At 38.2% G+C, this 27,143-nt stretch overlaps 1 protein-coding gene across 10 annotated transcripts in view; it reads left to right on the top strand.

The window, feature by feature from the left end:
• ALMS1 (ALMS1 centrosome and basal body associated protein) overlaps window positions 1-27,143 on the top strand; it is a 230,037-nt gene that overhangs the window by 59,696 nt on the left and 143,198 nt on the right. For all 10 annotated transcript variants that reach the window (XR_010129944.1, XM_063695797.1, XM_063695799.1 and 7 more), the window contains 2 exons: window positions 2,738-8,836; window positions 9,931-10,064. Coding sequence is in view for 9 of the 10 variants with exons in the window: in XM_063695797.1 (XP_063551867.1) it covers window positions 2,738-8,836; window positions 9,931-10,064 (6,233 nt within the window). In the remaining variant the exon portion in view is untranslated. The remainder of the gene's footprint in view (window positions 1-2,737; window positions 8,837-9,930; window positions 10,065-27,143) is intronic.

The raw sequence follows: 27,143 nt of genomic DNA, 5'->3' as shown, positions 1-27,143 counted from the left end.
TTCATTATTTCTTCATGTTGTGAAAATTCCAGTTATACTCTTTTAATTTAAAATGTGTTATAAATAATTGTTGACTGTAGTCACCATATTGTACTATATCATATTCTAGAGCTTATTCATTCTAACTACATTTTTGTACCCATTAACCATCCTCCTCACTACCTTCCCAGCCCCATTACAGACTTATTAGTGACTGAATTAGAGGGCTCAAAATGAGAGCTATAGTAATTTATTTGTGTGTGCTAGTATTAAAACCCATAATAATTGACTTGGAACGATTACTAGTAAGAGGCTCTTAGTCATATGTAAAATGGAAGTATGAAATTGTACCTCATTTTGTCTGTGAGAAATAAAGGGCTTGCTTATTCTTCTTATGTGAGAATATACTTGGGGAAATAAAACCGTGCTGTCTTCGTCACCTAAGGAAGCCTTCTGTGTTACTAAGCACCTTAGTATGGAGAAGAGTTCTTGAGTAAATTGTACCCAGATTGTTAGTCTTAGTGTCATCTCTAAGAGGCATACAGTTCCCACCCAATATACAACTTTGGTGTAGTATAGTCTTTTTCTGGCAGCCATCTTCCTCTTCTTGGTCGAAACTTTTCAACTCACCCCTAGTTCTGAAAATGAATCTCCAAAGATTGTATCAGTATGTAGTAATATTGTTAACACTCACACTTAGTGTATTCTTCTTTCCCAGGGCTGAGAGAATAATAAGGACTCTAAAAACATACCATTTTTCATCATGAACTCCTTATGTACATAGACATATTTTATAAATCATAGTTAATGGATTTGTGATCACCATTCTTCTGACAGTTTGACATATATGTCCTTAACTTTATATAGAACTGACAAGAATTCTTCTTTAACATCATGCATCTCCTCCCTCGCTTTTAACAGCTTAACCTATAGTCGTTCTTCCAGTTTTCTTTACTAATCTTTTCCTTTACCCCCGAGGTTAAGAAGACCTTATCTTATGTAACCTGGATCTTTCAAGGACCTGGGCTGTACATCTTAACTCCTTAGCTATTTATCTCATTTGTCCCCATTCATGGTGTCACTAATAATTTGTAATGGCCAAAGGGATATAAAAACTTGGAGAAATCAGGAAATCATTTAGAAAAACAAGGTTTTGTTTTGTTAATCTGTTTTGGTTTATTAGCTTCTTGAGCCTGTTTTGTTTCCTCACAGAAACTTTTCTTATTTTCTTTAGACCCAGCAGGCAAGAACCTCACAAAATTTTGTAACTCATATTCCTTCTCAGGTTACAATGCATGTTACATTTTTAAATTTTTTACTTTTCTTGAAGAGTTAATACTTGATACTTCTAGTTCTTTACTTTGAAATTCACTCCTCAACCCATTTCATTCTGTATTCAGCTCCTTTGAAGCTCGTCAGTGGCCATAGAAAGCCAGTCAGTTGTAGTGGAAAGAGCTCAGAATTTGGATTTAGAGTTTAAGGGTTAAAGTACCAGTTTTTGTCACTTACCCACCTACAATTCTAGAAAAACTATGTATCTTTGCACTTAAAATGTGGTCTGAGGACCAATAACATTGGGCATCCCTGGGGAGCTTGTTAGAAATGCAGAATTTCAGGTCCCACCCAGACCTACTGAGTCAGAATCTGCAAGTTCACAAGATCCCAACATTGAGAAGCACTGTTACATGGTCATCTTTGCAACTTGGTTTCCCTGTACGTAAAGAATAGATAATACTTGCTCTATATATCAATCATCTTAACACCGTCTGACACATCATATGTTTTACCAATTTATTGTCAGCCTCCTCCTGCTAGAATACAAATTAGCTCTGTGAGGTAGGGATTATTGTCTGTTTGTTTATTGCTGTATGTAGAACAGTGCCTGGCACATAGTAAGCATTCATGTATTTTGAATGAACAATGAATGAATGGACAGCTTGTCAAATCCTGTCATTTCTGTTGCAGTCACTTACTTTACACTGCTGTTTAAAACTTCTTTCATTTAGAATTATTGTATTAGTGCAAATATAGAACATTTCTGTAGAAATGTTTGTTGGATTGTGCAACCTAGATTTTTACATTCCCTTCTCACTCATCTGGAAAACTTTAAAACTGTAAACAACTTGCCATGTCATACGGAATTAAGTTAAAACTCTTCAGAGTAACCTTTAGAGTCTTTTTCAGTTTTATGTACTTAAATATATATATATTATACAGGGTGCATTTGTTGGGAGAGTCCTTCAAACTCACTGCACGCATAGCATCCCTCTAGGCCATATTGTACTGCCCCTGTGGGACTTGGGGGCAAGAGGAACCCGTGAAAATAAGCTGATGAGCCTTTGCTGTACCAGGGATCATGAAGTCTTTTGTCTCTGACTGAAGACCTTATGTCTTCTGCCAGCCTGCAAGACACAATAACAGATTGTAAGTAGGGTGAAATCAAATCCTAGACCCAATAGCATTATCCCATCTCATTGAAAATTCTCTTAAAAATCCAAGTTGTAAGATCCATATAATATTTCATCCACTGGATATACTGTTGTTTATAACCATTACTCTGTTGTTGAAGATTTAAAATGTTTTTACTTTAGTTTTCTAATGAATATCTTTGTGTGCAAATATTTATCTCCTTTGATGGCTGTTTCCTTAGGATTCATTTCTAGAAGCTTTTTAAAGGCTCAAAACTGGCTTTTTTCCAGCACATAGAATTTTAAAATAGAAAATTTTATATACTATTAATAAATCTCTTTTTCTTTAGGAGACACTTCTAAAGGAGGCATAGCTAAAGTTACTCAATCCAACTTGAAGTCAGGCATCACTACCACTCCTGTTGATTCAGACATTGGATCTCATTTATCCTTGTCCCTTGAGGACCTGTCTCAGTTGGCTGTAAGTTCTCCTCTAGAAACTACTACTGGTCAACACACTGATACTCTCAACCAAAAGACATTAGCAGATACTCATCTAACTGAAGAGACTCTGAAAGTCACAGCTGTTCCTGAACCAGCTGACCAGAAGACTGCAACACCAACAGTACTCTCTAGTTCCCACTCACATAGGGGGAAGCCCAGCATTTTCTACCAGCAGGGCTTGCCAGACAGTCATCTAACTGAAGAGGCTTTGAAAGTTTCAGCTGCTCCTGGACTAGCTGACCAGACAACTGGCGTGTCAACTCTAACCTCTACTTCCTACTCACATAGAGAGAAGCCTGGTACTTTTTACCAACAAGAGTTACCAGAGAGTAACTTAACTGAAGAGCCTTTGGAAGTTTCAGCTGCTCCTGGCCCAGTAGAGCAGAAGACGGGAATACCTACAGTATCCTCTACATCCCACTCACATGGAGAGGACCTCCTCTTTTTCTATCGACAGACCTTGCCAGATGGTCATCTAACTGATCAGGCTCTGAAAGTTTCAGCTGTGTCTGGACCAGCCGACCAGAAGACTGGGACAGCAACAGTACTCTCTACTCCCCACTCACATAGAGAGAAGCCTGGTATTTTTTACCAACAAGAGTTCGCAGACAGTCATCAAACTGAAGAGACTCTTACTAAAGTTTCAGCCACTCCTGGACCAGCTGACCAGAAGACTGAGATACCAACAGTACAGTCTAGTTCTTACTCACAAAGAGAAAAGCCTAGTATTTTGTACCCACAGGAGTTGGCAGACAGTCATCTACCTGAAGAGGGTCTGAAAGTTTCAGCTGTTGCTGGACCAGCTGACCAGAAGACTGGCCTACCAACAGTACCCTCTAGTGCATACTCACACAGAGAGAAGCTCCTTGTTTTCTACCAACAGGCCTTGCTGGACAGCCATCTACCCGAAGAGGCTCTGAAAGTTTCAGCTGTTTCTGGACCAGCTGACGGAAAGACTGGGACACCAACTGTAACCTCTACTTCCTCTGCGTCCTCTTCACTTGGAGAAAAGCCCAGTGCTTTCTATCAGCAGACCTTACCCAATAGTCATCTAACTGAAGAGGCTCTGAAAGTATCAGTTGTTCCTGGACCAGGTGATCAGAAGACTGGGATACCCTCAGCACCATCTAGTTTCTACTCACACAGAGAGAAGCCCATTATTTTTTCCCAGCAGACCCTGCCAGACTTTCTTTTCCCTGAAGAAGCTCTGAAGGTTTCAGCTGTTTCTGTATTGGCTGCCCAGAAGACTGGGACACCAACAGTGTCCTCTAATTCTCACTCACATAGCGAGAAATCTAGTGTTTTCTACCAGCAAGAGTTGCCAGACAGTGATCTACCTAGAGAATCTCTGAAAATGTCTGCTATTCCTGGACTGACTGACCAGAAGACTGTCCCAACACCAACAGTACCTTCAGATTCCTTCTCACATAGAGAGAAGCCCAGTATTTTCTATCAACAGGAGTTGCCAGATAATTATGCAACTGAAAAGGCTCTGAAAGTTTCAACTGGCCCTGGACCAGCTGACCAGAAGACTGAGATACCAGCAGTACAGTCTAGTTCTTACCCACAGAGGGAGAAGCCTAGTGTTTTGTACCCACAGGTGTTATCAGACAGTCATCTACCTGAAGAGAGTCTGAAAGTTTCAGCCTTCCCTGGACCAGCTGACCAGATGACTGACACACCAGCAGTACCGTCTACTTTCTACTCACAAAGAGAGAAGCCTGGTATTTTCTACCAACAGACCTTGCCAGAGAGTCATCTGCCTAAAGAGGCTCTGAAAATTTCAGTAGCTCCTGGACTAGCAGACCAGAAGACTGGCACACCAACTGTAACCTCAACTTCCTACTCACAACATAGAGAAAAGCCCAGCATTTTCCACCAGCAGGCCTTGCCAGGTACTCATATACCTGAAGAGGCTCAGAAAGTTTCAGCTGTTACTGGACCAGGTAACCAGAAGACTTGGATACCAAGAGTACTTTCTACCTTCTACTCACAAAGAGAGAAACCTGGTGTTTTCTATCAACAGACCTTGCCAGGTAGTCACATACCTGAAGAGGCACAGAAAGTTTCACCTGTTCTTGGACCAGCTGACCAGAAGACTGGGACACCAACTCCAACCTCTGCTTCTTACTCACACACAGAGAAGCCTGGTGTTTTCTACCAACAGGTCTTGCCAGATAGTCATCCAACTGAAGAGGCTCTGAAAATTTCAGTTGCCTCTGAACCAGTTGACCAGACAACTGGCACACCAGCTGTAACCTCTACTTCCTACTCACAATATAGAGAGAAGCCCAGCATTTTCTACCAACAGTCGTTGCCAAGTAGTCATCTAACTGAAGAGGCTAAGAATGTTTCAGCGGTTCCTGGACTAGCTGACCAGAAGACTGTGATACCAATTTTACCCTCTACTTTCTACTCACACACAGAGAAGCCTGGTGTTTTCTACCAACAGGTCTTGCCACATAGTCATCCAACTGAAGAGGCTCTGAAAATTTCAGTTGCCTCTGAACCAGATGACCAGACAACTGGCACACCAACTGTAACCTCTACTTCCTACTCACAACATAGAGAGAAGCCGAGTATTTTGTACCAACAGTTGTTGCCAGGTAGTCATCTAACTGAAGAGGCTAAGAACGTTTCAGCGGTTCCTGGACCAGCTGACCGGAAGACTGGGATACCAACTTTACCCTCTACTTTCTACTCACACACAGAGAAGCCTGGTAGTTTCTACCAACAGGTCTTGCCACATGGTCATCTACCTGAAGAGGCTTTGGAAGTTTCAGTTGCTCCTGGACCAGTTGACCAGATGATTGGCACACCAACTGTAACCTCTCCTTCCAGCTCATTTGGAGAGAAGCCCATTGTTATCTACAAACAGGCCTTTCCAGATGGTAATCTACCTGAAGAGTCTCTGAAAGTTTCAGTTGCTCCTGGACCAGTTGGCCAGACAACTGGCGCACCAACTATAACCTCTCCTTCCTACTCACAACATAGAGCAAAGTCTGGCAGTTTCTACCAACTGGCATTGCTAGGTAGTCAAATACCTGAAGAGGCTCTCAGAGTTTCTTCTGCTCCTGGACCAGCTGACCAGACAACTGGCATACCAACCATAACCTCTACTTCCTACTCATTTGGAGAGAAGCCGATTGTTAACTACAAACAGGCCTTTCCAGATGGTCATCTACCTGAAGAGGTTCTGAAAGTTTCCATTGTTTCTGGACCTACTGAAAAAAAGACTGACATACCAGCAGGACCTTTAGGTTCCAGTGCACTTGGAGAGAAGCCCATTACTTTCTACCGGCAGGCTCTGCTAGACAGTCCTCTAAATAAAGAGGTTGTGAAAGTTTCAGCTGCTCCTGGACCAGCTGACCAGAAGACTGAGACATTACCGGTACATTCTACTACCTACTCAAATAGGGGGAAGCCTGTCATTTTCTACCAACAGACCCTATCAGACAGTCATTTACCTGAAGAAGCTCTGAAAGTTCCACCTGTTCCTGGACCAGATGCCCAGAAGACTGAGACACCATCAGTATCCTCTAGTTTATACTCATATAGAGAGAAGCCCATTGTCTTCTACCAACAGGCCCTGCCAGACAGTCAGCTAACTCAAGAAGCTCTGAAAGTTTCAGCTGTTCCTCAACCAGCTGACCAGAAGACTGGGTTATCTACTGTAACTTCCTCTTTCTATTCGCATACAGAGAAGCCTAATATTTCTTACCAGCAAGAGTTGCCAGATAGTCATCTAACTGAAAAGGCTCTGAAAGTTTCAGATGTTCCTGGACCAGCTGACCAGAAGACTGGGGTATCGACAGTAACCTCTACTTCCTACTCACACAGAGAGAAGCCCATTATTTCCTACCAGCGAGAGTTGCCGCATTTTACTGAAGCAGGTTTGAAAATTTTAAGAGTTCCTGACCAGAAGACTGGAATAAACATCCTGTCCTCTAATTCCTACCCACAGAGAGAGCACTCTGTCATTTCTTATGAGCAGGAGTTGCCAGATCTTACTGAAGTAACTTTGAAAGCAGCAGGGGTTCCTGGGCCTGCTGACCGGAAGACTGGGATACAAATAGCATCCTCTAGTTCCTACTCAAATAGAGAGAAGGCCAGTACTTTTCATCAGCAGGAGTTGCCAGATATTACTGAAGAAGCTTTAAATGTTTTTGTTGTTCCTGGAGAAGGTGACCGGAAGACTGAGATACCAACAGTACCTTTAAGTTACTACTCGCGTAGAGAGAAGCCCAGTGTTATCTCTCAACAGGAGTTGCCAGACAGTCATCTCACAGAAGAGGCTCTGAAAGTTTCACCTGTTTCTATACCAGCAGAGCAGAAGACTGGGATACCAATAGGACTGTCTAGTTCCTACTCACATTCACATAAAGAGAAACTCAAGATTTCAACTGTGCATATACTAGATGACCAGAAAACTGAGTTTCCAGCAGCTACCCTTAGTTCCTACTCACAAATAGAGAAGCCCAAGATTTCAACTGTGATTGGACCAAATGACCAGAAGACTCCATCCCAGACAGCTTTTCATAGTTCCTATTCTCAAACAGTAAAGCCCAATATTTTATTTCAACAGCAGTTGCCAGATAGAGATCAAAGTAAAGGTATTCTAAAGATTTCAGCTGTCCCTGAACTAACTGATGTGAATACTGGAAAACCAGTATCTCTCTCTAGTTCTTATTTTCACAGAGAGAAATCGAATATTTTCAGTCCACAGGAATTGCCAGGTAGACATGTAACTGAAGATGTGCTGAAGGTTTCAACAATTCCTGGACCAGCTGGCCAGAAAACAGTATTACCAACAGCTCTTCCTAGTTCCTTTTCACATCGAGAGAAACCAGATATTTTCTATCAAAAGGATTTGCCAGATAGACATCTAACTGAAGATGCTCTAAAGATCTCAAGTGCTCTTGGGCAAGCTGATCAAATTACTGGATTACAAACAGTTCCCTCTGGTACTTACTCACATGGTGAGAATCACAAGCTTGTTTCAGAACATGTCCAAAGGCTAATAGATAATTTGAATTCTTCTGACTCCAGTGTTAGCTCAAATAATGTGCTTTTAAATTCTCAGGCTGATGACAGAGTTGTAATAAATAAACCAGAATCTGCAGGTTTTAGAGATGTTGGCTCTGAAGAAATCCAGGATGCAGAAAATAGTTCTAAAACTCTTAAGGAAATTCGGACACTTTTGATGGAGGCAGAAAATATGGCACTGAAACGATGCAATTTTCCTGCTCCCCTTGCCCCTTTCAGAGATATTAGTGATATTTCATTTATACAATCTAAGAAGGTGGTTTGCTTCAAAGAACCCTCTTCCACGGGTGTATCTAATGGTGATTTGCTTCAGAGACGGCCATTCACAGAGGAAAGCCCAAGCAGCAGGTGCATACAGAAGGATATTGGCACACAGACGAATTTGAAATGCCGGAGAGGCATTGAAAATTGGGAGTTTATTAGTTCAACTACAGTTAGAAGTCCTCTACAGGAAGCAGAGAGCAAAGTCAGTATGGCATTAGAAGAAACTCTTAGGCAATATCAAGCAGCCAAATCTGTAATGAGGTCTGAACCTGAAGGGTGTAGTGGAACCATTGGGAATAAAATTATTGTCCCTATGATGACTGTCATAAAAAGTGATTCAAGTAGTGATGCCAGTGATGGAAATGGTTCCTGCTCGTGGGACAGTAATTTACCAGAGTCTTTGGAATCAGTATCTGATGTTCTTCTAAACTTCTTTCCATATGTTTCACCCAAGACAAGTATAACAGATAGCAGAGAGGAAGAGGGTGTGTCAGAGAGTGAGGATGGTGGTGGTAGCAGTGTAGATTCACTGGCTGCACATGTGAAAAACCTTCTGCAATGTGAATCCTCACTGAATCATGCTAAAGAAATACTCAGAAATGCAGAGGAAGAGGAAAGCCGGGTACGAGCACATGGTAAGAAGAAAGGTTCAGGCTTATAAACGTTATAGTTTAATAATGTGTTTAAAGTTAGATATTTATGTTTTGAGGAAGCTTAGCCAATGAAAAATACAAGCAAGATCAAGAAAAAAAATGAAGTTAGATATTTGGAGTTCTAAATGTATTTTCCAATAGAATTGTTAGAATGACTATATTTCTTCTAACAGTCCATAAAAAGCCTATTTAACCAATAATGTAGTTAAGTTACAGTATTAATAGTACCAGCCTGAGTTTAGGTTCTTGTTCTTAGGAGAAGTAGATTCTGATGTATGACAGAGAGTAAAGAGGTCGCTTGGGCTCCTGAGCTCCTAAAGCTATCACGTTTCTCTAATCCTCCCATTATAGTATCCTTATTCTGAAGGCAGAAAGAGCCTCCAATTTGCTGTGCTCTAAATTGCTTTTTGTCCTAAAACTACATATATTTTCTCTTTCCCTTTTCTAATAAAACTCTTGGTGTTGATCTCAGACATTTGAAAAAAAAATCAATGTATTTTATACTAAAACTTGGGTTAGAGGTTTAAAAGAGAATATTTACAAATCTCATTAATTTCTAATAGAATTCCATTAAAAACAAAAATCTGTAAGACAATATGGGGAATATATTTTAGGAGGCAATTTAAAAGCAATTTAGGCCTTCCTAGAAATCGTCCCTTGAGGTTAACTTCCTATGCTGTTCCTTGCACATTTTTATTCTACAAAAAAACCTCCAAGTTGTATTTATTACTTTTAAATATCAGCTGTTATGGAATTATGAGTAATTGTAGCAGGAACTAAAGGGAGAGGTAAAGAAACTCATGATTAGAAGGAGGATTAAGATAAATATGATTGATTACCAGATTTAAAGTGGCTTTTTTGTAGAATTATCTATAGAGCATGGCTTAAGAAAATCAGACTTTGCAGTGAAAGGATCTCTGTCAAGAATTTCTAATAGGTTGTCATAATTGAGAAGAAGACATACTAAGCATTGCAGTGGGTATTAAATTGCGTATATTGATGATCTTCTGTGTTGCAATTGTTGACAAATTATCACTTTTGCATTGTATTATCTCAAGTGTATGCTTTCTCTCCAGCCTGGAATCTGAAGTTCAATTTAGCACATGATTGTGGATACTCCATTTCAGAATTAAATGAAGATGACAGGAGGAAAGTAGAAGAGATCAAGGCAGAGTTATTTGGTCATGGAAGAACAACTGACTTGTCCAAGGTATAAAAGAAATCTGGAAATGAAGAAAGTAAATATGAAAGAATGGGTGATGGAATTAGGATCTCTTACTTGGGCATCAGTTGAGTTGCTGATAATATTTGGCTAAAGCCTTTTTTGGTTTTGTTTTTGAGACAGTCTTGCTCTGTTGCCCAGGCTGAAGTGCAGCAGTGCAATCACAGGTCACTGCAGCCTTGAACTCTTAGACTCAAGGAATCCTCCCACCTCAGCCTCTCAGGTAGCTGGGACCACATGTGTGTACCACCCTGCTCGGCTAATTTTTAAATTTTTGGCAGAGACAGGGTCTCTACGTTGCCCAGGCTGGTCTTGAACGCTTGGATTCAAGCGATCCTCTTGCCTTGGCCTCCCAAAATGCTGGGATTACAGGCATGAGCCACTGTGCCTAGGCAGGCATCTTAATTTTTCAAAAGTTAAGATATAAATATTAGATTCTTACAGTCTAGATATGTTAAGTTTTTATTGATTCCAAATTCATATTTTGAAAAATTTATCTTCTTAGAAAAATAAGAACTGATTTGCTTGTTTTATCAATTTTTTTTTTAGAACAGAGAAGACTAAATGTCACCCTTATTTTCTCTTGAAAGTGGTATCTTGAAATCCAGCTATTTTCAAATGTTTATTTTAAATACTTGAGTACACAGCTATAATAGCTTATGTATAAATGGCTTTCATTTTAATAGTACATATTTTCCTTCTATTAACTATTTCATATGTAGAAAAGAGTATATATGAATCATTTATGTAAAGAATAGCAGCAAGTAAAAATAATTCCCATACGTTGACTATCGAGCTTGAGAAATAGAACATTACCAAATACTGTTGAAGTTCTTTGTTTCTCCTTTCCCAGTCATATCTTTTTTATTTCTTATTTTGATATATAATGATTTTCCTTCTCTTCAGTATGGTTTTGAACTCTAAGATGGAATCAATATGATACATATTCTTTTGAGAACTAGGTGTTTCACACAGTGTTAGGGTTTTGAGCTGCTTCTATGTAGATGTGCAGAGTTTTCATTTGTTCCTTATTACTGTACAGTATTCCAGTGTGTGATTACATGATAATTTATTCTTTCTCCTGTGGATAAGGCATTTTGTCTGCTATTTTGCACAGTAATAGGGTATAATAATGGCTATCGTAGAGGGTTTTGGTGTGGATTATGTGAGATAATGCCTATAAAATGCTTAGTAGAACGTGTGATGTCTAGTTAGTACTCAATAACTGGCAGCTATTATTACTATTATTAATCCTGAAAGAATTGATATAGCTATCATGCAAGGATTTCATGGCCTGATTCATACAAAGTTTCTTAGAAAACTATTCTCCAGTGATATAGTTTATTTGGATTATCTCAATTTTGGAAAAGTGTTTGAAAAGTACAAATTAGATTGGATTTTAGGTTTTACGTATATGCTTGTGAAAAACAAAATTGACAAAATAATAAGAATAATAAAATGGGCAATTGGTTGTCTTAGCACCATTTGTATATATGCTGCCAAAGTGAGCGCTATCCTAGCATCATTTGTTTAAAAGTACATAGTTTTCTCAGTGATCTGTGTTTCCCTATTTTTAAAAATTATTTTCTTGCGTTCATATTTCCAGATCCCTCAGCAAGCAAGTTGCCTTCCTTTGGGTAGACTCTGGTTTGTCTGTGTTTTTCTTAAAATAAGGTGTCCTGAATTAGATGAAACACAATTTCACTTCTGATCTGACCAGCATGAAGTATATTCAGTAATTCTCTTTCTGTCAATGTACTGTGAGATCTTTAATGGTCACAGCATAATTGGGCATTAAAAAAAAACCATGTACTGCTTTCAAAACTTAAAGCTGTAGGAAAAAAGCAAAGCAAAACAAACCAAACAAAAACCGTGAACTGCTGCCAAGATTCCTATTCTCATTTCTTGGATCTATATAATACTTTTTTAAAAATCTTCTTATTTTTGAGACAGAGTCTCACTTTATTGCCCAGGCTGGACTGCAGTGGCATGATCTTGGCTCACTGCAACTTCTACATCCCAGGTTCAAGTGATTCTCCTGCCTCAGCCTCCCGGGTAGCTGGGATTACAGCTGTGTGAGTGGCGCATGACACCACATCCAGCTGATCTTTGTATTTTTAGTAGAGATGGGGTTTCACTACGTTGGCCAGGCTGGTCTTGAACTCCTGACCTCAAGTGATCCGCCTGCCTCGGCCTCCCAAAATGCTGGGATTACAGGCCATTACGCCTCGCCCTATGTAATACTTTTTAACTCTCCTGTATTTCTTTTTATTGCTTTTATATCAGTGTTCAAGCCTATTGGAATGATTTTTAATCAAATTTGATCATTTGTTTTATTAAAATATCCCTTTCAGCTTTGTGCCATTTATATATTTGATAAGTATTTTTATCCAAATTAGCAATAAAAATGTTTACTAAGGGCTATGGATAAAAAGTCTAAAACTTTTGGCTGGGCGTGGTGGCTCATGCCTGTAATCCTAGCACTTTGGGAAGCCAAGGTGAGTGGATCACTTGAGGTCAGGAGTTCGAGACCAGCCTGGCCAACGTGGTGAAACCCCGTCTCTACTAAAAATACAAAAATTACCTGGGTGTCATGGTGCATGCCCGTAATCCTAGCTACTCGGGAAGCTGAGGCAGGAGAATTGCTTGAACCTGGGAGGTGGAGATTGTAGTGAGCCGAAGATTGTGCCAGTGCACTCCAGCCTAGGCGACAGAGGGAGACTTTGTCTCAAAAAAAAAAAAAAAAGGTCTAAAACTTTTGAATAAGATTACTCTCACACCTATGTTGAGTACTTCACTATACTGTCATTCAACCATCTTGTGTTTCACCATCTTATGATTGACTTTTTTCAGTCTATTAACTGAGTAGTTGCGAAATAGTGTTTGTCTAGATATGCCTTGTTCTTAGGGAACCCATATTGGCCACACTGTGTACGGTTTTGGACCTTTTATTTTTTTAACTTAAATATATTAGGATTTCCCTTTAAAACTTCTCTAAAAGCATAATTTCACAGGTATGTAATATCCCATTGTATGAACATAAGAATTTATTCACTACCCTACTGTTGGACATTTATTCATTCATTCCAAAAATACATATGGAATGCCTGATATGCACCATCACTCATCTATAGCCTGAGGACACACCACTGAACAAAATAGACAAACATTTCTTCATCATGAGCTTACATTAAGGAAGAGTATATGAATAACAACCAAACAAGTAAAATAAATGTCAGATGGTGGGATAAGAGCCAGGGAGACAAAGCAGAATGGTCAACACAGAACTTGAGAAAGAGGTATTGAATTAAATATCTGAGTAAGGTGAGAAAGTAAGGCAGTTAACAGTGACAAGAGCATTCCAGACAGAAATAGTATGCACACAGTTGCTGAGGTAAAGTGTGTGAAAGGAAAGGGAGTGTTAAAGGAAAGGGAGGAGGCCAGTGTGTTTGGAGAGTGAGAGTGAAAGGGAGAAGACTAGATTGTGGAAGGCAGTGGTTCTTGACAGGGGTAGTAAATGCCTCCCAAAGAGATATTTTGGAAAATTATGTGATTTTTCTTGGGTCATCACTGTAATTGGGGATTGTTTCTGGAATGCAGTAGATAGGTGTCAGGTATGTTACTATTTCTATAATGTACAAGACAGTTCCACACAATGAAGAGTTGTCCCTTGTCACATACAGCTTTTGAATGTCCCTGTAGATATTAATGTTGATGAAAAACCTGTTATAAATTACTTCAGTGTTTGTCATGTTTTAAATGATTTTTTTTTTTTAGTATAGGGTGTTTCTTCTGTTTTTTCTTTCTTTCATGACTGACATTTTTGAAGAGTACAACCTAGTTACTTTGCAGATTTCCCTCAAATTGAATTTATCTGGTGTTTTATCATGATTTGATTCAGATTTGATTTTTATGTAGGAAAGCCACAGAAGTGATGTGCTTTTCATGCTTGTTAGGAGGCACATTATGTTGATTTGTCTCAATACTTGTAATGTTAACTCATACCACTTAGTTAAGGTGGTATCTGCTGGTTTGTGTGTTTTACATATTAATTAATAAGTTATTAAATATTAGGGAGAGATTCTTTGAGACTGTAAATATCTCTAGTTTAGGATCTAGTGTTTATACTTGCCTGAATAATTTATTAATAAAATAGCTTTAATTTGGTTATTGAAAAAAATTCCATCATTGCTTCAACATTCATTCATTGGAATTATGTGGTAAGTTAAAAGTGTCCCTTCTCCATTTATTTATTTATATAATTATGGACTCTTGGATTTTTCTTTTACTCAAAGGGTCACAACCTATCACTATCATTGTTTATTTTGATACTCAAATTATCCCACACTTGCCGACTGGAACCATTTTAAGCTGGTTCCTGTGTGTTCTCATGATCCCATCATTTCATGAGCATTCACCCACTTTCTGAGCTAGGAAGACACTCTAGGAATAGCTTATATTTTCTTTTCACCAACCCTAGAGCTGTCCATTTCTCCAAGGGGCGCTGGTGCTTTTTAGCAGAGAGTGGCATGTAGAAACTAAGATCTGTATGCTTGGTGTGCTTATTGATACTATGATGCTGTTGCCTTTATGCCCTTTCAGCAGACAATGTGTGTGTACATAATTACACACACCCCCCTCTCCCCTGTATGCCTGTTTCCTTATCTATTACTTTTATTGTAAAATGAGAGCTGAGTTTATACTAGTACATCCAATTCCATTCCAGTACTACAGGGTTATTCTAACCTTTTTTCTTTCTTTATTTGTAACTCACTTCCCTGATAGTAAGAAACTTGGCTCCCATTATCCTCCATATATTTACTTGTGTAAACTCCCTTGTATGTTTCTCCCTCAGCCCCAACTCTTTCAACCCAAAAGTTTTATATGTAATATAATTATTATTATACCATTCCAGATATTTTTAAATTTCCATTATGATTTCCTTCAACAATGAATGGTGATATATTAGGATGATACCTTCAGTGTGCTGAAAGAAAATAAATTATATCTACCTAGAATTGCATGTCAGTGAAAATCTGTTTTAAGAATGTGGTAATATAAAAATGATTTTAGACAAAAACAGTTCATTCAGCACTCATTAAAAAATTCGGGTGGAGCCAAGATGGCCAAATAGGAACAGCTCCGGTCTACAGCTCCCACTGTGAGCAACGCAGAATACGGGTGATTTCTGCATTTCCATCTGAGGTACCGGGTTCATCTCACTAGGGAGTGCCAGACAGTGGGTGCAGGACAGTGGGTGCAGCGCACCATGCGTGAGCCGAAGCAGGGCGAGGCATTGCCTCACTCGGGAAGTGCAAGCGGTCAGGGAGTTCCGTTTCCTAGTCAAAGAAAGGAGTGACAGACGGCACCTGGAAAATCGCATCACTCCCACCTGAATACTGCGCTTTTCCGACGGGCTTAAAAAACGGCACACCAGGAGATTATATCCCGCACATGGCTCGGAGGGTCCTAGGCCCACGGAGTGTCGCTGATTGCTAGCACAGCAGTCTGAGATCAAACTGCAAGGCGGCAGCGAGGCTGGGGGAGGGGCGCCTGCCATTGCGCAGGCTTGATTAGGTAAAGCAGCCGGGAAGCTCCAACTGGGTGGAGCCCACCACAGCTCAAGGAGGCCTGCCTGCCTCTGTAGGCTCCACCTCTGGGGGCAGGGCATAGCCAAACAAAAGGCAGCAGTAACCTCTGCAGACTTAAATGTCCCTGTCTGACAGCTTTGAAGAGAGTAGTGGTTCTCCCAGCATGCAGCTGGAGATCTGAGAATGGGCAGACTGCCTCCTCAAGTGGGTCCCTGACCCCCTAGCAGCCTAACTGGGAGGCACCCCCCAGGAGGGGCAGACTGACACCTCACACGGCTGGGTACTCCTCTGAGACAAAACTTCCAGAGGAATCATCAGGCAGCAGCATTTGCGGTTCACCAATATCCGCTGTTCTACAGTCACTGCTGTTGTGCAGCCACCGCTGCTGATACCCAGGCAAACAGGGTCTGGAGTGGACCTCTAGCAAACTCCCAACAGACCTGCAGCTGAGGGTCCTGTCTGTTAGAAGGAAAACTAACAAACAGAAAGGACATCCACACCAAAAACCCATCTGTACGTCAACATCATCAAAGACCAAAGGTAGATAAAACCACAAAGATGCGGAAAAAACAGAGCAGAAAAACTGGAAACTCTAAAAAGCAGAGCACCTCTCCTCCTCCAAAGGAACACAGCTCCTCGCCAGCAACGGAACAAAGCTGGATGGAGAATGACTTTGAAGAGTTGAGAGAAGAAGGCTTCAGACGATCAAACTACTCCGAGCTACAGGAGGAAATTCAAACCAATGGCAAAGAAGTTAAAAACTTTGAAAAACAATTAGATGAATGGATACTTAGAATAACCAATGCAGAGAAGTCCTTAAAGGAGCTGATGGAGCTAAAAGCAAAGGCGCGAGAACTATGTGAAGAATGCAGAAGCCTCAGGAGCTGATGCGATCAACTGGAAGAAAGGGTATCAGTGATGGAAGATGAAATGAATGAAATGAAGCGAGAAGGGAAGTTTAGAGAAAAAAGAATAAAAAGAAATGAACAAAGCCTCCAAGAAATATGGGACTATGTGAAAAGACCAAATCTACGTCTGATTGGTGTACCTGAAAGTGACAGGGAGAATGGAACCAAGTTGAAAAACACTCTGCAGGATATTATCCAGGAGAACTTCCCCAATCTAGCAAGGCAGGCCAACATTCAGATTCAGGAAATACAGAGAACGCCACAAAGATACTCCTCGAGAAGAGCAACTCCAAGACACATTAATTGTCAGATTCACCAAAGTTGAAATGAAGGAAAAAATGTTAAGGACAGCCAGAGAGAAAGGTCGGGTTACCCACAAAGGGAAGCCCATCAGACTAACAGCGGATCTCTCGGCAGAAACTCTACAAGCCAGAAGAGAGTGAGGGCCAATATTCAACATTCTTAAAGAAAAGAATTTTCAACCCAGAATTTCATATCCAGCCAAACTAAGCTTCATAAGTGAAGGAGAAATAAAATCCTTTACAGACAAGCAAATGCTGAGAGATTTTGTCACCACCAGGCCTGCCCTAAAAGAGCTTCTGAAGGAAGAACTAAACATGGAAAGGAACAACTGGTACCAGCCACTGCAAAAACATGCCAAAATGTAAAGACTGTCAAGGCCAGGAATAAACTGCATCAACTAACGAGCAAAATAACCAGCTAACATCATAATGACAGGACCACATTCACACATAACAATATTAACTTTAAATGTAAATGGACTAAATGCTCCAATTAAAAGACACAGACTGGCAAATTGGATAAAGAGTCAAGACCCATCAGTGTGCTGTATTCAGGAAACCCATCTCATGTGCAGAGGCACACATAGGCTCAAAATAAAGAGATTGAGGAAGATCTACCAAGCAAATGGAAAACAAAAAAAGGCAGGGGTTGCAATCCTAGTCTCTGATAAAACAAACTTTAAACCAACAAAGATCAAAAGAGACAAAGAAGGCCATTACATAATGGTAAAGGGATCAATTCAACAAGAAGAACTAACTATCCTAAATATATATGCACCCAATACAGGAGCACCCAGATTCATAAAGCAAGTCCTTAGTGACCTACAAAGAGACTTAGACTCCCACACAATAATAATGGGAGACTTTAACACCCCACTGTCAACATTAGACAGATCAACGAGACAGAAAGTTAACAAGGATACCCAGGAATTGAATTCAGCTCTGCACCAAGCAGACCTAATAGACATCTGCAGAACTCTCCACCCCAAATCAACAGAACATACATTTTTTTCAGCACCACACCACACCCATTCCAAAACTGACCACATAGTTGGAAGTAAAGCACTCTCAGCAAATATAAAAGAACAGAAATTATAACAAACTGTCTCTCAGACCACAGTGCAATCAAACTGGAACTCAGGATTCAGAATCTCACTCAAAGCCGTTCAACTACATGGAAACTGAACAACCTGCTCCTGAATGACTACTGGGTACATAACGAAATGAAGGCAGAAATAAAGATGTTCTTTGAAACCGACAAGAATAAAGACACAACATACCAGAATCTCTGGGACACATTCAAAGCAGTGTGTAGAGGGAAATTTATAGCACTAAATGCCCACAAGAGAAAGCAGGAAAGATCCAAAATTGACACCCTAACATCACAATTAAAAGAACTAGAGAAGCAAGAGCAAACACATTCAAAAGCTAGCAGAAGGCAAGAAATAACTAAAATCAGAGCAAAACTGAAGGAAATAGAGACACAAAAAACTCTTCAAAAATTAATGAGTCCAGGAGCTGGTTTTTTGAAAAGATCAACAAAATTGATAGACCACTAGCAAGACTAATGAAGAAAAGAGAGAAGAATCAAATAGACACAATTAAAAATGATAAAGGGGATATCGCCACCGATCCCACGGAAAAACAAACTACCATCAGAGAATACTACAAACACCTCTATGCAAATAAACTAGAAAATCTAGAAGAAATGGATAAATTCCTTGACACATACACCCTCCCAAGACTAAACCAGGAAAAAGTTGACTCTCTGAATAGACCAATAACAGGCTCTGAAATTGAGGCAATAATCAATAGCTTACCAACCAAAAAAAGTCCAGGACCAGATGGATTCACACTGAATTCTACCAGAGGTACAAAGAGGAGCTGGTACCATTCCTTCTGAAACTATTCCAATCAATAGAAAAAGAGGGAATCCTCCCTAACTCATTTTATGAGGCCAGCATCATCCTGATACCAAAGCCTGGCAGAGACACAACCAAAAGAGAGAATTTTAGACCAATATCCCTGATGAACATTGATGCAAAAATCCTCAATAAAATACTGGCAAACCGAATCCAGCAGCACATCAAAAAGCTTATCCACCATGATGAAGTGGGCTTCATCCCTGGGATGCAAGGCTGGTTCAACATATGCAAATCAATAAACGTAATCCAGCATATAAACAGAACCAAAGATAAAAACCACATGATTATCTCAATAGATGCAGAAAAGGCCTTTGACAAAATTCAACAACCCTTCATGCTAGAAATTCTCAATAAATTAGGTATTGATGGGATGTATCTCAAAATAATAAGAGCTATCTATGACAAACCCACAGCCAATATCATACTGAATGCGCAAAAACTGGAAGCATTCCCTTCGAAAACAGGCACAAGACGGGGTGCCCTCTCTCACCACTCCTATTCAACACAGTGTTGGAAGTTCTGGCCAGAGCAGTTAGGCAGGAGAAGGAAATAAAGGGTATTCAATTAGGAAAAGAGGAAGTCAAATTGTCCCTGTTTGCAGATGACATGATTGTATATCTAGAAAACCCCATTGTCTCAGCCCAAAATCTCCTTAAGCTGATAAGCAACTTCAGCAAAGTCTCAGGATACAAAATCAATGTACAAAAATCACAAGCATTCTTATACACCAACAACAGACAAACAGAGCCAAATCATGAGTGAACTCCCATTCACAATCGCTTCAAAGAGAGTAAAATACCTAGGAATCCAACTTACAAGGGATGTGAAGGACTTCTTCAAGGAGAACTACAAACCACTGCTCAAGGAAATAAAAGAGGATACAAACAAATGGAAGAACATTCCATGCTCATGGGTAGGAAGAATCAATATCGTGAAAATGGCCATACTGCCCAAGGTAATTTACAGATTCAGTGCCATCCCCATCAAGCTACCAGTGGTAATTTATAGATTCAATGCCATCCCCATCAAGCTACCAGTGACTTTCTTCACAGAATTGGAAGAAACTACTTTAAAGTTCATATGGAACCAAAAAAGAGCCTGCATCGCCAAGTCAATCCTAAGCCAAAAGAACAAAGCTGGAGGCATCACGCTACCTGACTTCAAACTATACTACAAGGCTACAGTAACCAAAACAGCATGGTACTGGTACCAAAACAGAGATATAGATCAATTGAACAGAACAGAGCCCTCAGAAATAATGCCACATATCTACAACCATCTGATCTTTGACAAACCTGACAAAAACAAGCAATGGGGAAAGGATTCCCTATTTAATAAATGGTGCTGGGAAAACTGGCTAGCCATATGTAGAAAGCTGAAACTGGATCCCTTCCTTACACCTTATACAAAAATTAATTCAAGATGGATTAAAGACTTACATGTTAGACCGAAAACTGTGAAAACCCTAGAAGAAAACCTAGGCAATACCATTCAGGACATAGGCATGGGCAAAGACTTCATGTCTAAAACACCAAAAGCAATGGCAACAAAAGCCAAAAGTGGCAAATGGGATCTAATTAAACTAAAGAGCTTCTGTACAGCAAAAGAAACTACCATCAGACTGAACAGGCAACCTACAAAATGGGAGAAAATTTTTTCAACCTACTCATCTGACAAAGGGCTAATATCCAGAATCTACAATGAACTCAAACAAATTTACAAGAAAAAAAAACCCCATCAAAAAGTGGGTGAAGGATATGAACAGACACTTCTCAAAAGAAGACATGCAGCCAAAAAACATGAAAAAATGCTCATCATCACTGGCCATCAGAGAAATGCAAATCAAAACCACAATGAGATACCATCTCACACCAGTTAGAATGGCGATCATTAAAAAATCAGGAAACAGCAGGTGCTGGAGAGGATGTGGAGAAATAGGAACACTTACACTGTTTGTGGGACTGTAAACTAGTTCAACCACTGTGGAAGTCAGTGTGTCGATTCCTCAGGGATCTAGAACTAGAAATACCATTTGACCCAGCCATCCCATTACTGGGTATATACCCAAAGGATTATAAATCATTCTAGTATAAAGACACATGCACACGTATGTTTATTGCGGCACTATTCACAACAGCAAAGACTTGGAACCAACCCAAATGTCCAACAATGATAGACTGGATTAAGAAAATGTGCCACATATACACCATGGAATACTATGCAGCCATAAAAAATGATGAGTTCATGTCCTTTGTAGGGACATGGAGGAAACTGGAAACCATCATTCTCAGCAAACTATCACAAGGACAAAAAAACCAAACTCCGCATGTTCTCACTCATAGGTGGGAATTGAACAATGAGAACACACGGACACAGGAAGGGGAACATCACACTCTGGGGCCTGTTGTGGGGTGGGGGGAGGGGGGAGGGATAGCATTAGGAGATATACCTGATGTTAAATGACGAGTTAATGGGTTTAGCACACCAACATGGCACATGTATACATATGTAACAAACCTGCACATTGTGCACGTGTACCCTAAAACTTGAAGTATAATAATAATAAAATAAAAAAATTCTAAGTGGTTACCTCAGACTAAACAGAAATAATCTAATATCGGAAATTTGTGATGTAGGAAATATTAAAGAGCAAAAGATGTGTTAAGTATGTGGATTAAGCTAAATACTTAAGTATATGAAACAAAAATACTGAGACCTTCATGACTGAGATGAAATGTTATAAACTTAAAATATATGACAACAATATCTTACAGGTTAAAAGCTGCATAAATGGAGTTAATTTTTTCCAAGTTTCTTAAGTGTTTGGGAAAAAGCTGTTATTTACTTTAGCTTGATAACTATACGTGTTATAATTTCTGTAATAACCCTGTCCCCTACATCATACCTTACTACAAAATTAATTTGAGATGGATCATAGACTTTACGTTGAAAGGTAAAATAAAGTTTCTTGAAAATCTCCTCATGATGTTGGGTTAGGCAAAGGTTTCTTAAACAAGAACAAAAATACACTATTCATAAAAGAAAGGATTGCTAAATTGCTCTTCATGAAAGTTAAGAATGGTAATCAAAAGGCAGCATGAAGAGTGAAAAGTCAAGCTACACAATGGAAGAGGGTATTTCGGATACATATATTTGTTAAAGGACATAAATTCAGAATATATAAGGAAGTCATGGAAATCAATTCTTCCTACCCAAAGACTTCACTAGGTGTCTCATAAATGAAGATATCCAAGTGGACAGTAAGCATTTGAAAACATTGTCAATATCACTGCCTGTTTGGTAATGCAAGTTAACCATAATGAGATACTGCTTCATATCAGAGTAGCTAAAATTAAAAAGAACAATGCTAAATATTGGTAAAGTTATGAAGCAACTGGAATAGTCATTTATTGCTGATGGGAAGGTAAACTGGTACACAACTCTTAAAATAATTTATAGTTACTTCATAGTGGTAGACATGCCTGACCTGGGACACTTCATTCCTGCTTCTTTTTAGGTACGTACTCAAGAACTATCAGTACATATGTTCAATGGAAGACATGGTCAATAATAATTATAGCCCCAAACTGAAAACTACATAAATGTGTATCAAGAGTAGAATAGAGGAATCAATTATGCTTTATTCATCCAGTGAAATCCTGTGTAGCCATGAAAGATAGCAAACTACTACTGCCTCAACAACCTTGAAAGCTGTCACACACGTTATGGTTAGCAAAAAAGCCAGACACAAAGAGTTATACTGAATAATTCCATTCATATGAAATTCAAAAACTAATCAATGGTGAGAAAAGTGATAAGAATGGTTACCTCTGGTGGAGTCAGGTGTGTGGTATTGACTGGGAAGAGGCACAAGAGGTCTTCTCAGGTATAGGAAGTTTTTGTATATCTGGATATGGGCAGCATTTACATTGCTGTCATCACATATAAAAAATAAACTACCTCACTTCAGATTTGTACACCTTATTAAAGATTTATTATATATTAATTAAAAGGAAACATTGAACAAGAGATACAATTGAAATCATAGAAAAGGAACTTTAAGAAGGCAACCATTTCTAATCATAGCAAAAACTTTATAAAAAGCATCAAGGCATAAATCTAACAAGATTTATGAGATTTTTTATTGGAGAATAGTAAAATTTATTTTGAAAGGCTAGTAGAAGTCCTAAGTACATAGAGAAATACACTGTATTTATTAATAAGACTCTATATCCAGCTGGCACGAACTGCTTCAATGAATCAAGGCAGATGTTTCTTTAAATTTTTTTTATCATGGTAAAATAGACAACACAAAATTTACCTCAACTGTTTTTAAGTGTACAGTTTACTGGTGTTAAGTACATTCATATTGTTGTGCAACCACCACCACCATCCATCTCCAAGACTCTTTTCATCTTGTAAAACTGAAACTTATACCCATTAAATAATAACTTCTCATTCTGTCTTCCCGTCTGCCCCAGGCAGCCACCATTTTCCTTTTTGTCTCATATGATTTTGATTACTCTGAGTACTTCCTATAAATGGAATAATACAATATTTGTCTTTTTGTGACTGGCTTATTTCACTTAGCCTCATGTGGTTCATCCATGTTGTAGCATATGTTATAATTTTGTAAAGTGAGTCTATTGTAGACAGTATATAGTTGGATCATTCTGCCAATCTCTATTGATTAAATAATTTATTTACTTTTAAAGTAATTAACAATAAGGAGGAACCTGCTTCTGTCCTTTTTCTATTTGTTTTCTACATCAAGGTACAAATTTTATGTTCAGATACAATTCCAAACCACGATGAGGATTTATCTTAACTGTCCTCTACCCCACAGAAATGCAGAGGCCAACAAATCACATTTGTAGGCTCCTAAAGGAAACTCTCTTAGATTGCTTGTCAAAAACTGTTGAGATCATTTTGGCCCCTTCCATGCTATGAGAACGAGATCCACACTGTACCCAATGATTTACTGACTTCTCTTGGCAGAATACTGTCTCTTCTCCTTCTCTCTTCTGTTTGGTAATAGAAGAAGAGAAGAAAAGTTTGAAGTCAGTACTTTATATCATTTAGTATGTGGACCAATAACTCAACAAGTTTAGAAAAAAAAACCATGAAGTAAACTTTACTTATACTCTAAAATAAACCAAACCAAACTACGAAAGTAGTAAGGAGGAAATTATAAAATAAAATCTATCCGTTAATTAACTAGAAAACAGAAAAATGATAGAATTGAGCATTAAAATCTAGATTTGGACCTTGGAAAAATTCCAAATCAACAGACAAGCTCTGACTAGCTAGAAGATGAGAAGGAAAAACATACAATGTTGTAAATGAAAAGGAGCATGCCAGATATACCACTTAGAAAAATTTGAAATAATAGGAGAATATAATGTATAACATATAACTCTTGTTAGGTATAAAATTTTTCATGAAATGACTGATTTTCTTAGATAATATAATTAAACAGAAGCGTGTAACAGATTAAACATGATGAGAGAGAAAAACTTTATTGATCAAACATTTGGCTTCCAAGAAAAGTACCTGACCTAGCTCAATATTAGGTAACGTTATGAAGTATTTCCTGGGCATGATAATGACTTTGTGGTTATATGATAGGTGAATTATTTAGGGTTGAAGTGTCAAATCAGTGTCTTTGTGGAGGGATAAAGCTTTGTGGAGGGATAGGGGAAAATGTTTGACAATTGTTGAATCTAAATAGAAGGAATTCACATGTTTATTTTAACATTCTATCAACTTTTTGGTATACTCTTAACAAAAAGAAAAAAACAATGCCTGACTTAGATGTTTATATGGGTGACTCAAGCTATCAAGTAATGGATAACTCCTGTGCCATATAAACAGTTCTAATACACTAATAAAAACTTCCTAATTTACTTGAGGACATTAACAAAAACCTCTGAAGACATACCTGAAATTATGAATCTTTTGCATCAGTGTGATGTCTCCACTTTTATTTCTGATTTTATTTATTTGAGTCTTCTAGTTTTTTCTTAGTCTAGCTAAATGTTTGTTAACATTGTTTTTACCTTTTCAAAAACTAACAATTTAGTTGATTTCTTCCTGTTTTTCTATTTTTTATTTCTGCTCTAATTTTTATTCTTTCCTTTTTTCTGCTAACTTTGGGCTTAGTTTTGTTCTTTTTTTTTCTAGTTCCTTGAGGTGTAAAGTTGAGTTGCTTATTTGAGATCTTTCTTCCTTTAAAAATAGGCAATTATCATTAGAAACTTCCCTCTTAGTCCTGATTTTGCTTCATCCTGTAAGTGTTCATTTGTTGTGTTTTTGTCTTTTTTAAAATTTTCCTTGATTTCATCTTTGATCCACTGGTTAAGAGTGTGTTGTTAATTCCCACATAATTGTGATTTTCCCAGTTTTCCTTCTGTTACTGATTTCTAATTTTAGTCTATTGTGCTTGGGAAAAAAAGGTTGGTATCATTTCAGTCTTGTTAAATTTGTTCAGACTTGTTTTATGACTTAATATGTGATCTATCCTGGAGAATGTTCTGTGTGCAGTTGAGAAGACTGTGTATTCTGCAACTGTTAGGTGGAATATTCAGTATATGTGTGTTCTATTCATTATTGAAAATGGGGTACTGACATCTTCCATTGTATTGCTATTTTTCCCTTCAGTTCTGTCAGTGTTTGCTTTATGTATTTAGGTACTCTAATGTTGGGTGTATATATGTTTATACTTGTGATATCTTCCTAATGAATTGACTCTTTTATCATATGACCTTCTTTGTCTCTTGGGATGGTTTTTTATTTAAAGTCTATATCGTCTGATAGTATCGCCACACCTGTGCTCTTTTGGTTGCTATCTGCATGGAATATATTTTCCTATTCCTTCACTTTTAGCCTGTGTGTCCTTAAATCTAAAGTGAGTCTCTTCTAGATAGTATATAGTTAGATCTTATTTTTAAAATTAATTCAGCCACTATATGTTTTTTGATTAGGGAGTTTACTCCATTTACATTAAAGTAATTATTGATAGGGAAAGACTTACTAGTTCCATTTTGTTAATTGGTTTCTTTCTTGTAGTTGTTTTGTCCCTTTTGTCCTCTCTTGCTATCTTCCTTTGTGATTTGTTGATTTTGCTTTGATCCTTCCTTTTTTTTTTTCTTTCGTGTATCTTCTATAGGTATTTTCTTTGTGGTTACCAAAGTCTTAACAGAAAACAACTTATAGCTACAGCGAAAGCAATTAAAAAAAATAGACAAACAGGACTGCATCTAATTAAAAAGCTTTTGCACAGCAAAGAAAACAGTTAAGAGAATGAACTGGTAATCTATGGAATAGGAGAAAATATTTGCAAACCATGTATCTAATGAGGGGTTAATATCCAAAGTATATAAGGAACACCTGCAACTCAACAGCCAAAAAAAAAAAAAAAAAAAAAAAAATCCCCAAAACAAAAAACAAATAACCTGGTTAAAACATGGGTAAAGGACTTGAATGAACATTTCTTAAGACATACAAATGTGTAAGGTGCTGTATATGAAAAGATATTCAATATCGCTAATCATCAGGAAAATGCAAATCAAAACCACAATGACTTAACACTTCATATCTGTTAGGATGGCTGATATCCAAACAAAACAAATGGTAACAAGTGTTGGAGAGGATGTGGAGAAATTAGAACCCTGTACACTGTAGATGGTCATGTAAAATGGTGTAGCTGCTGTGGAAAATAGTATGGAGATTCCTTAAAAAATAAGAATAGAATTACCATATGATCCCACTTGTACCCCATATGGGGTACATATCCAAAGGAAATGAAATCAGAATCTTGAGGAGATCCCATGTTCACAATAGCATTAATCACAGTAGCCAAGATATATAAAGATGCATAAACATCGATAGATGAATGGATAAAGAAAATGTGGTATATACATACAATGGAATATTATTCCACCTTAAGGAAGTCCTACTGTATGTGACAACATGGATGACCCTGCAAGACATTACACTATGTGAAAGAATCCAGTCACAGAAGGACAAATACTGAATGATTTCACTTATATGAAATATCTAAAAATAGTCAAATTTAGAAAACAGAGAGTAGAATGGTGATTGCCAAGGACTGGGAGGAAGGGGAAATTGGGAATTGATGTTAGATAGGTATCACAGGCAAAGCACATAGTTCAATATTGGGAAATTTATAAACAAGTTTTTACATTAGTAGATCTAATGGAGAAATCATGATTATTTCATTAAGCTCCAAAAAGTATTTGGGAATAAAAATCTGTAATTAAAAATACTTCTTTAGAGTAGAATATTTCTTTATAGTAGAATAATACCTCAAATATGATAA

This window comes from Gorilla gorilla, chromosome 12, assembly GCF_029281585.2.
Source record: "Gorilla gorilla gorilla isolate KB3781 chromosome 12, NHGRI_mGorGor1-v2.1_pri, whole genome shotgun sequence".
In the NCBI taxonomy this organism is placed as follows: domain Eukaryota; kingdom Metazoa; phylum Chordata; class Mammalia; order Primates; family Hominidae; genus Gorilla; species Gorilla gorilla.
This window is presented reverse-complemented; position numbering and strand designations above follow the sequence as displayed.